The 12,505-nt window shown below is 36.4% G+C and overlaps 1 protein-coding gene across 8 annotated transcripts in view; it reads left to right on the top strand.

The window, feature by feature from the left end:
• SLC6A19 (solute carrier family 6 member 19) overlaps positions 1-10,034 on the top strand; it is a 283,454-nt gene extending 273,420 nt beyond the window's left edge. For all 8 annotated transcript variants that reach the window (XM_056520183.1, XM_056520177.1, XM_056520176.1 and 5 more), the window contains 4 exons: positions 1,399-1,603; positions 7,630-7,789; positions 7,936-8,098; positions 9,305-10,034. In XM_056520183.1, the coding sequence (XP_056376158.1) occupies positions 1,399-1,603; positions 7,630-7,789; positions 7,936-8,098; positions 9,305-9,514 (738 nt within the window). In that variant the 3' untranslated portion in view covers positions 9,515-10,034. The remainder of the gene's footprint in view (positions 1-1,398; positions 1,604-7,629; positions 7,790-7,935; positions 8,099-9,304) is intronic.
• Positions 10,035-12,505: the final 2,471 nt, after the last annotated feature.

Genomic DNA, 12,505 nt, shown 5'->3' with positions numbered 1-12,505 from the left:
AGGGGCATGGCAGTCACACTGCAGCATGGAATGCAGTCATCCTGTCTCTAACAAATTCTACTGATCAATGAGTTAGAGTGGCCGTGGCGCCTGCTGTCTGTTCAGCAGCTCGGGCCATGGCCTCTTTAGAACAGTGACCAGCGGCAGCTGCTGAATAGCACCGGGTCCTGTCTCTTCTTTAGTCCACCATGGCAAGGCCTTTGTTGATTGGAAGCTGTCCTTTAAAACACTGTATGGTCTTGCCCACCATGCTACAGCTCATTTTCAGGGTCTTGGCAATCTTCTTATAGCCACGGCCATCTTTATGTAGAGCAACAATTCCTTTTTTCGATTCTCAGAGAGTTATTTTCCATTAAGTGCCATGTTGGACTTCCATTGACCAGTATTAGGCTCCTATCACACTATGAAAAGAACCCGTTATATAACACCGGTTAAAAAATCGCGGGCGATTGCATGCACTGTTTCTCTCGCTATTATCTCCCATCCCAAAGTAACGTGCGTTTTGAATGACGGGCGAGAACAGGTTAAAACGTGTATTAGAACAATGCCATAGACTATAATGGGTTTTACTAACGTAAGTTAGGGCTTTTCTAATGGCCATTTTACCCGGCGATCGCCCGCGATTTAGTAACGGGTGTTATATAACGGGTCCTTTTCATAGTGTGAAAGGAGCCTTAGAGAGTGTGAGAGTGATAACACTAAATTTAAGAAACCTGCTCCCTATTCACCTTGTATCATTAATAAGTTACATGACACCATAAAGATTAAATTGCTAATTTGGCCTCATTTGAAATTTCCACTTAGAGGGTGTGCTCACTTTTGTTGCCAAAGACAACAACTGGCTATGTGTTGAGTTATTTTGAGGAGACAGCAAAATTAAACACTGTTATACATGCTGCGTACTTTCTTCAGTGTTGTCACATAAAATTACCAAAATTTCTTCAGTGTTGTCACATAAAAAGATATAATAAAATAATAACAAAAATGGGAGGGGTACAAGATAAAAATATTCGTGTATCACACTATTGCAGAAAAAAAATGTACCTGAGGTTACTGTTGATGCCTGTACCCCAATTTTGTTTTATATAGATTGAAGGTCATATAACCTAAAACAGAGGTATGTAAACATCAGGATAGATAGAAGACAGAAAATAAGATTAAAATATGTGTCCAGTAGCTAATTTGACTAAAAAGTATTTTATTTGTTTAAACAAGAGGTCTACCACAGGACCCTTGCAGCAGCCTAATTAAATAATAAAAAAGCAAAAGTAAAAATGTGAGGGGTGTACTCACACTTATGTGAGATACTGTAGATAGACAGATAGATAGATAAATAACATGCTATGAATTGTATGTTTCAAGGTACATTTACTATTTTTAATGTGTTTCCCTCTACAGGGCGTTGAAGGAACAGGATTGGCTTTTATTGTATTCACCGAGGCCATTACAAAAATGCCAGTGTCCCCTCTCTGGTCTGTTTTGTTCTTTATAATGCTCTTCTGCTTGGGGCTTTCTTCCATGTTTGGTAATATGGAAGGGGTATTAGTGCCATTAATGGATTTGAAATTAATACCAAAATCATGGCCAAAAGAAGCTGTCACAGGTATTATTCTATTTCCAATTATTAGTGCTCTTATATAGAGACATATGAAATTGATACATGTAGCACAGGCGTGAATAAGTTAAAAAGGGTTATTGTTAGACTTTGCCCTGACCATTTCTAAAAGCTTGTTAAAGGGGTTGTTTCCACTATGCTCCACTTCCTGATGCTGGCGGTCAATATGTACCACTCAACCGATAGTTCCTAGTGCTTAGGCCCAATACGTTACATAGCCAATCATTTCTTAAAATTCTGCTTAGCTTTCATTTCATGTGATTCGGAATAATTTGAGTGGTCTATAAAATTGCTGCTAAACTAAAGAACCTGCTAACGTAGTAAAAAAGTAAAAGGACGTTTAACAAATGTGCCAACATAAAGTTGACATGTTATAGATGTGAAGTAATCACTAATTTATGTGGCATGGCTATTTTTCTTACAAGCAGAAAATGTCATGAAATTTGGGAGTTATTCACACAAAAAAGCAGAATGTAAAAAACCCAAAATTTACCACTAATATAAAGTACAATATTTCACAAAAAAAACTACCTCAGAAAAATTGATTTGATAAGTAAAAGCATTCAGACACATTAGATTTGAAAAATGGCCTTGGTCATTAAAGGGGTACTCCGCTGGAAAACATTTTTTTTAATTGGTGCCAGAAAGTTAAACAGATTTGTAAATTACTTCTATTTGAAAATCTTAATCCTTACAGTACTTATCAGCTGCTATATGCTCCACAGGAAGTTATTTTCTTTTTGAATTTTCTTTCTGTCTGACCATAGAGCTCTCTGCTGACACCTCTGTCCATTTTAGGAACTGTCCAGAGTAGGATCAAATCCCCATAGCAAACCTATTCTGCTCTGGACAGGTCCTGACATGGACAGAGGTGTCAGCAGAGAGCATTGTGGTCAGACAGAAAGGAAATTAAAAAAGAAGAGAACTTCCTGTAGAACATACAGAAGTTGATAAGTACTGGAAGGATTAAGATTTTTAAATAGAAGTAGTTTACAAATATGTTTAACTTTCTGGCATCAGTTGATTTAAAAAAAAGTACCCCTTTAACGTCAAAACAGGCCTGGGCGTGAAGGGATTAAAAACTTATAAAAGTACCCCTGGGGCATACAGTTTTTTTTACAAGCAAAAACAAAAGCAGAAAAACAAATTAATTGGAAGTTTTCATAGCATTGTTTGTGATAGAATCTTTTGTATTGATACATATATAATGTGTGTGTTTTTTCTGAAGAATTCTAGAAAAAATGCCATACCTAGAACACCAAAGGATTAAAGAAAAACAACAAAAAAATGCACTATAGAACACAACATTGTGTTTTTTCTCAAAAACACTGGCCCGGATTTTTCAATCTGCCTTAAACCAAAACTGTCAGATTTTTATCATAGCAACCAACCACAGCTCCACTTTCATTTTACCAGAGTTTTTGTTAACATATGAAAGCTGAGCTGTGAGTGATTGGTATCACCCCAAAAAAAAATTCACACAGCATACAGCACCGGATAACTACTGGAAGGATTAACATTTTCTTAATAGAAGTAATTTACAAATCTGTTCAACTTTCTGGCATCAGTAAATTTGAAAAAAAAAAGTATTTCCACGGAAGTACCCTTTTAACCCAGCTTGTTTTGGTATTAATGAGTTGGCCTTTAAAGTGACATAACTCTTTAACCCCTTAAGGACTGGGGTTTTTTCTGTTTATGCATTTTCATTTTTTGCTCCTTGCCTTTAAAAAATCATAACTCTTTCAATTTTGCACCTAAAAATCCATATTATGGCTTATTTTTTGTGCTACCAATTCTACTTTGTAATGACGTCAGTCATTGTGCCCAAATATCTACGGTGAAACGGAAAAAAAAATCATTGTGAGACAAAATTGAAAAAAACCCGCCATTTTGTAACTTTTGGGGGCTTCCGTTTCTACGTAGTACATTTTTCGGTAAAAATGACACCTGATTTTATTCTGTAGGTCCATACGATTAAAATGATACCCTACTTGTATAGGTTTGATTTTGTCGTACTTCTGGAAAATGAATACGTTTAAAATTGTCATTTCTGACCCCTATAACTTTTTTTATTTTTCCGTGTATGGGGCGGTATGAGGGCTCATTTTTTGCGCCGTGATCTGAAGTTTTTCACGGTACCATTTTTGCATTGATAGGACTTATTGATCGCTTTTTATTCATTTTTTCATGATATAAAAAGTGACCAAAAATGCACTATTTTGGACTTTGGAATTTTTTGCGCGCACGCCATTGACCGTGCAGTTTAATTAGCGATATATATTTATAATTCGGACATTTCCACATGCGGCGATACCATATATGTTTATTTTTATTTACACTGTGTTTTTTTATGGGAAAAGGGGGGTGATTCAAACTTTTAATAGGGGCGGTGTTAAATGATGTTTATTCACTTTTTTTCTCACTTTTTTTTTTGCAGTGTTATAGCTCCCATAGGGACCTATAACACTGCACACACTGATCTTTTACATTGATCACTGGTTTCTCATAGGAAACCAGTGATCGATGATTCTGCCGCTTGACTGCTCATGCCTGTATCTCAGGCACTGAGCAGTCATTCGGTGATCGGAGAGCGAGGAGGCAGGTAGGGGCCCTCCCGCTGTCCTGTAAGCTGTTCGGGATGCCGTGATTTCGCCGCGGCTATCCTGAACAGCCCACTGAGCTAACTGACATGCTTTCAGTTTCACTTTAGACGCGGCGTTCAATTTTGAACGCCGTGTCTAAAGGGTTAGTAGCGCGCGGCACAGCGATCAATGCCGCCCGCTATTAGCCACGGGTCCCGGCCATTGTTAGAGGCTGGGCCCGACCCGCTATGACGCGGGGCCACGGCGTGGCCCCGCATTATAGATCGGGAGTGGACACATGACGTTCCAGTACGTCATGTGTCCTTAAGGGGTTAAAGGGGTACTCCACTGGAAAACATTTTTTTTAAATCAACTGGTACAAGAAAGTTAAACAGATTTGTAAATTATTTAATAATCTTAATCCTTCTTAATTTAATAATCTTAATCTTAATCCAGCTTCTGTATGTTCTTTTCTTTTTGAATTTCCTTTCTGTCTGACAAAACTGCTCTCTGATACCTCTGTAAATGTTAGGAGCTGTCCAGAGTAGGAGCAAATCCCCATAACAAACCTATCCTGCTCCAGACAGGTGTCTGCAGAGAGCATTGTGGTCAGACAGAAAGGGAATTCAAAAAGAAAAGAACTTTCTCTGGAGCATACAGCATCTGATAAGTACTGGAAGGATTAAGTAATTTACAAATCTGTTTAACTTTCTGGCAACAGTGGATTTAAAAAAAAAAAGCCATATGAGAGCTTAATTTTTGTATAACCAATTGTTCTTTGCAAGGGCACCTTTAATCTTACCATAAAAATGTCTGGCACAATGAAAAAAAAAATTGTTTTGTTGAGTGAATTTGGGAAGAAAAAAATGCAATTGTGCAACTTTTGGGGGGTTTAATTGTTATGCAGTGCACTTTACGGTTAAAGTGACACATTGACCCTCCTTTACATAGAGTGGAGTGTAGTTTTCTTTGTTGGTTTTTTACCCGTCAGGTATTTTTCCATGATATTTACTAATTTCCCCTACGTTTTGTACTTTTCCCTATGTTTTGCTTTTTTATTTAGACCTGCTTTGAGCTGTTGGGTTTTTCAAAGTTCAAATCCACTACATTTTATGTGGGAACATAAGTAAATATATTGGTAACAGTTGGGGACACACCCATTTCAGTGGACACACCCCTTCCCCACTGGCCACACTCCTTTATCAGGTTTTCTGAGTAAAGTGGAGAGTTAGTAGAGTTTCTAGGAATTTTTGTCGGAAATTCTGGTGCACCATCCATGTGACAAAATCTACTTGGAGTGAGCCACAGTATCTATATTTTGTGGGTCAATACAATTGCAATACTCAATTTATATATATATTTTTTATTTGACTACTTTTTATTCTAAGTATGCTGAAAATTGCCCTATTCTATCCCCTATTACATACCCCATATATGTGTTGTATAAGGGTTATTTTTTTGCACCATGACCTGCATTCATTATTGCTACCATTTTTGTTTTGATAAAACTCTCTGATCACTTTTTCTTCTGATATATGATGTGACCAAAAATCTGACAATTCTGGTGTTTGGTATTTTTTATGTTCACATTATGTTATTTAGATTTTTTTGGAACATTTTGCACATAGCATTGTACAGCAATATCAGCGCTTCATTAGTACAGTTTGCCTTAGGCAGATTGTATTATAGTTTGAAGTAGCCGTATTGGTCCTGTGATGCAGATATAGCCAAATTTGTGATCACACAAAAATATATCATCTTAAAAGCAGTTTTATTAAAATACATCATGATGATAATAAAAAAATGTAAAAAAAATCTGTTAGTAAATAAAGCTATAGAAAGTCCCAATCCAAAAAGTGCAAAGAAAAGCTATACACTAAAATCATAGCACCATGGATAGAAATATACCTACACAAAAAATGACAAAGGAAAATAATAAAGGACCTGTGCAATCAGCAAAAATATAGAACATAATACAGACCACCCCACAGAACCTCTGACACTTGTTTTGCTGACCACATTTTACCAAATTCAAGAGTGCTACATACCTCTGAAAAACTTTTTTCAATTTTTTTTCAGTTAAATCTCTTTTTTTGGCCCATGTTGCCTGCGGAAAAGAAGCTGCCTAATAATTATGCACACCATAATATAGGTGTTAATTTATTTAGGCCACACCCTCCCTCATTGCATATGATCTGAAATTTTTTGTATAAATCTGCCACGGGTAACTAAACCTTAATATATATATTGGTGAAATAGAATGCAGCACACCACTGTTGCAGTCAAAACAAATAGATTTATTCCACAGCGTGCAGAGGACTACGTTTCACCGGTCTCACACCGGCTCAGACCGGTGAAACGTAGTCCTCTGCACGCTATGGAATAAATCTATTTGTTTTGACTGCAACAGTGGTGTGCTGCATTCTTTTTCACCTATTTGGATTGAGGAACCGGTAGACTCAGGCTCCAATTATGCGAGCACCCCATACTGACCTGATTCTCACTTGATTCTACTTGATGTGCTGCTTCTATTTGGATTTTTTCAAATATATATATATATATATATATATATATATATATATATATACACAGTGTAAAGAGATTAGGGTTTACTGAGAGGATGATTTCAGCATGTAAAGCTTCATTGTATAATTAGAGGGTTACCCAACAGGTGCTAAGCTTGTTATAAGATAGAGCTCTGATAACTGGACTGTAAGTATTTGTTCAAATGTTTCACATTTTTGGTCTGGGTCTGTTGAGACCTGATGCTATTGAATGGAGTTTTTAAAAAGGACTATTCAAAGGGAACCTAGTAACCCCTTTATGCTGCCGAACCACAAGTCATTGATCCCCACTGTATTCTGCCTGTCTCGTCACCCTTGATAGATAGATTTCTCCATATACCCAAACACAGGGGAAGATCTATTAATCAGTGGCAGAATGTTATTATTTTTTTTTTTTTTCCTATAACCTAATGATCAATGAGGGTAAGACTGCTAGGATCTTCACTGAACCCAAAAACAACATTTCTGCACACTGCAATACCCAATAATTCAGGAGAATAGCTTATTAGTAGTAGAGGCATAACATTGGTCAGAAGTGGATTGGAAAAACAATAAATATCTAAAGTTGAGAGCAGATCACACTAGTTCTAATTGTTGTGAGGGTCCCAGCAGTTGGACCCACACGGAACATGAAGGTATGACATATTCCAGTGACCTTCCATTATTCACCTTTGATCTCTTATGCCCGAACTGCATAATTGTACTAATTGTTCTCAGTAAACGGGTTGTTCTGCAAACTGCTGTTCTATTACTGTGCATTAATGGGACAGGAGTTGTGGATAAAAATAAGAAGGTGAGGGGAATTTGAAAAGCTAAATCATTATAAAAAGACATACTAAACAGATGTTTTTCCCCCTTTTTTTTTCAGGAATGATATGTGCGGTTTCATTCTTGATTGCACTTATATTTGTGTTGGAGTCTGGGAACTATTGGCTGGCTCTGTTTGATGATTTTGCTGGATCTGTACCATTGTTGATAATAGCTTTTTGTGAGATGTTTTCAGTAGTTTATATATATGGAATAGACAGGTATGTTATTGACGAATGTATACACAAAACATTTTCATAAAGCAATGTAACATATTTCTAATATTTCAATATTTCTAGCCAGCCAACAAGCCAAACCATACCGTAAAATAAATTCTGCTATTCATTATTCTTTTTTAAATTTTTAGGTTTAACAGAGACATCAAATTTATGATTGGTCATAAACCAAACATCTTCTGGCAAGCCACTTGGAGAGTTATCAGTCCTCTGATTATGCTTGCAATATTCCTATTCTATTTTGTTGTTCAAGTTACAGAGAAACCTTCATACAAAACTTGGGATCCCAAATATGTAAGTATCTTACCAGGAAGTCTTTCATATGATACAGTAAAAATTATTGTATTGTGTTGCATAATAGTGCAGGGGCCATATTCGAATTATCGATATTTCGCGAATATATTGACGATTATTCGTCCTGTCAAGGATGGCTTGAGGTGAGGCTTTCAAATGTGATTGACTGCTGATGTATACTGGTGATTGTCGACACAAGAAATATACATCAGACAAGAAGTTGGTATAAACTCTTTTTCAGCAGAAAAACTCAGAGCTGTTCCCGAGGAGCTCACATAAGAGTTTCCAGAGTGAGTTATGTTTAATCAAAACATTTAGTTTTTACATTTGGATAAAAGAGGAGGTTTAGTTATTACGTAAAAATCATCATGTTACATTTTGATTAGTTGTTTGATTATTGCGTCCGTATATATTAGCATATCTAGCATCCATTCATTTCTTGGCAGAAGTTCCTCTACCGGGAAATTCCAGAGTTCTCTGTCCGTCAGATATTTTGTCTTTTTACTCCTTATCTCGGTCCTGCTGGCGTCATCCCGAGGACTCTATCTTAGTCATGAGCAGATAGCAAGCTGGGTAAATGGGTTAACAAATATCTTTTTCCAGCATCAGCAATGGCATATCAGTATTAATATATTGATCAGTCATCAGAAACATAAGGGTCATCTTTATCAGTCCTATGTTCACGAAATTCGCATATTGGCTATGTTCGTTCCATTTTTTTTCCATGCTAAAAGCCACCTGGAAAATTTGCTTAAAAATTTGCATGTGAAAAAAACCAAAAAAAAACAAAACGAATATTTGTCATTACGATTATATAGCACTATATTCTAAATATTCACGAAATCGCGAAGTGATGATATTCGCGATAAAAATTTGCATTATGAATATTCGTGAACAACCCTATTGCATAATGGGATATTAATCCATGCAGTTCAGGGTACACAAAATTATTTTAAAAAAATCTGAAACTGCCTGAAATTCAGGAATGTAAAAGCTTAGGAATAAAAAATTATAATAAAATCTACTAGTGGATGGTGAAATTAAGAACAAAAATAGTGTGTATATATACATATATATATATATATATATATATATATATATATATATATATGTGTTTTTTTTTTTGTAATTAAGCAATAAATTAGTAAATTGAAAAACAAATGATTACAAAATAAATTATTAATTTGATATATGCTTAACTTCCAGGCAGATTTTCCGAAGTCAAGTGAACAATTTTATCCTGACTGGGTGTACGCGATGATAGTAGTTCTGGCTGGAGTTCCAAGTTTAGTAATACCTGGGTTTGCTATTGTCATATTTATTAGGAGATGCATAAAGAAAGATGATGACCAGCAAGAAATTATGAATGCTGCATCGATGGTGTCTGTTAATGGTGATACAAAAATCAAGATGTAAAGTTTAAAATGTGGAAAAATTTACATTGAATGAAAAATAAAAATATCACATTACCAAGATACTCTGAAGAATACAGAATTGAACACAAGCATTTTTTTGAGGGAATGGAAGAGAAAAGTCTCAGTTTAAGCCCAGACCCATAGCACTAAATCAGTAATCAACAAATAACACCAAAGTGCCCAGAATGGGCACGGAAACACCATTTTATAAACCCCAGTGTTAAAACATAAAGGGGTACTCCAGTTGAAAATGTTTCATTTTTAATTAACTGGTTCCCGAAAATTAAACAGATTTGTAAATTACTTCTATTTAAAAATCTTAATCCTTCCAGTACTTATCAGCTGCTGTTTTCTCTAGAGGAAGTTCTTTTCTTTTTGAATTTTTCTTCTGTCTGATCACAGTGCTCTCTGCTGACACCACTGTCCATGTCAGGTACTGTCCAGAGCAGGATAGGTTTGCTATGGGGATTTGCTCCTGCTCTGGACAGAGGTATCAGCAGAGTGCACTGGGGTCAGACAGAAAAGAAAATCAAAAAGAAAAGAACTTCCTCTGGAGTATACAGCAGCTGATAAATGCTAGAAGGATTAAGGCCCACATTTATCAAACTGTGTGAGAGTAAAACTGAAGTGATTTTCCCACAGTAGCCAATCACAGTTCAGCTTTCACTTTACCAGAGCTTGTTAGCTGAGCTGTTATTGGTTGCTGTGGAAAAGTCACTACATTTTTTCTCTCACAAAGTTTTATAAGATTTTTAAATAATGTTTAACTTTCTGGCACCAGCTGATTTAAAAAAAATATATAATTTCAACCGGAGTACCCCTATAATCTTTACTTATATTTAATAAAAAAAATGTATATAGGAATTAGACAAGTGAGTTTTAAAATTACTGATATTGTCACGGTGTCATGTAAACTAGTAGATTAATTTGCGGTGTGGATGTGTTAGGTTCATTGTTAACTGCCCTCCAAAGTCCTTTCTCAGTGATCACAATGCAATGAATATCTCTCTTAGTAATGAGCTACTGTAGATTGATGGTACATTTTCCTTTACCCTAATAGAGGTATTTTTTGTTTGTTTATATTCAGTAGTCAGATCAATATATTTTCTTCCTTTACTAAATCTTTGGACATAAGTGAAACAGTTTTATTTGCTTTGCTAGAAAGGTATTGACAATGTTATGTGTGTGTTAAACAGGCCTGCAATAGCCATAAGTTTATTGTTAGCATTCAAGCCCCCTAATAGTACATATTCAATACTACAGTGTCTTTAACACCTCATAATGATACGTACATACATTTTTACTGATTTTAACAGCTTGATGTACATGACATTGAAATTGATTTACAGTCTGTCAAAAATGCAACTGTTTAATGTACTAATGTCTAGGTATATGTTTAAAAATATGTAACATTCATGCTGATCTTAATGTGATTAGGATCTTTTACAGTGTGAAGAAAAATTTAGAAATATAGGGTTGTGCTGACAGAAAAACCCAACTAAACTTTGACCTGTCATTGATGTGGGTGGTTATTCAATGCAGGCCTTATCCTATACATTAAAGGAGTAGCGCAGTGAAAAGTAACTTGTCCCCTATGCAAAGATTAGGGTATAAGTTAAAGATTACGGGGGTCCAAGTGCTGGGACCCCCCACGATCTCCTGAACGAACCACGGCACTCTGCCGGATAGGGGATAAATTATTTTTCACTACAGAACTCCTTTAAAGGGGTTATCCAGGAATAGACAGACAACGCTAATTTCTTTCAAAAACTTCTCTCTGTCTGTCTCAAGGTTGGGTGTGGTTCTGCAGTTCTGTTCCATTGAAGTGAATGGAGCGAAGTTTTAATACCACACACAACCTGGGGACATACATGGAGCTGTTTTTAAAAGAAATTAGCTCTTTTTTTCTGTTCCTGGATAACCTCTTTAAAAGTCAATACTATGGTTAGAGGTTGGGAACAACGGAACAAACAATGGAATACATTAAGTTATTTTGTATATTACGTACAAATTGCATATAGTATTCAAGATCAAGGGAATCAGACGTTTCATATTAAATCTAAAAACAACTACTATTTCTGTAATATTTCCAAATAATCCCTGACTTAAGAAATAGAAATATGAATAAACTTTCATTTTTCATTTATATTGTAGTGGGTGAATGTCATACAATGAATTCATATTAAAATGTGTTTCCTAAATCTTATTTTTTGTTTATATATAAACCTATTATACAAAGGCTCAGACACCATCAGAGGGAACAGGGCAGCAATATCAAACATACCTACTGTTGAGGGGCAGGGACATTAACCCTTAAGGAGACTCGCCTATTAAGATATAATGACATATAGTTAGTATGGTTGAGAAAAGACATATGTCCATCAAATTCAACAAGGAAGTGATGGGAAGGGGTACGAGTGGATAAAGGGGGATGGCATGTGATTCTAAGAAATTATCAACCTAATCCTGTTTTGAAGTCCTCAACCATTCTTTCTGTGACCAATTCCATAGGCAGACTAAGCAGAATGGTAGAAAACGAAAGGATGCACTCACCCGGGAGTCTTCATAGCAGAAGACTTTATTGATACATCAGTAAAGGAAACAGGCGGGTAGGCGCAGAGGAGCGACCTCGCAGCGACAGGCTGTTTCCTGTGCACAAGGCGCACTTCTTCGGGCTGCTGCTGTGATCAGCAGCCCGAAGAAGTGCGCCTTGTGCGCAGAACACTGCCTATCGCTGTGAGGTCGCTCCTCTGCGCCTACCCGCCTGTGTCCTGTACTGATGTATCAATAAAGTCTTCTGCTATCAAGACTCCCGGGTGAGTGCATCCTTTTGTTTTCTACCGTTCTGCTTAATACCTGTGTCTGCTTTGTGGATTGCACCCCCGGCACTGCATGGATTGTGTGAACAGTTCCTGACTTTTTGTTTTGGGACCGGTTTTGTTTGGGCAGCAGTGCCGGACCACTTCTTTCTGTTTGTATCCATAGGCAGACT

Source organism: Hyla sarda, chromosome 5 (genome assembly GCF_029499605.1).
Source record: "Hyla sarda isolate aHylSar1 chromosome 5, aHylSar1.hap1, whole genome shotgun sequence".
NCBI lineage: Eukaryota > Metazoa > Chordata > Amphibia > Anura > Hylidae > Hyla > Hyla sarda.
This window is presented reverse-complemented; position numbering and strand designations above follow the sequence as displayed.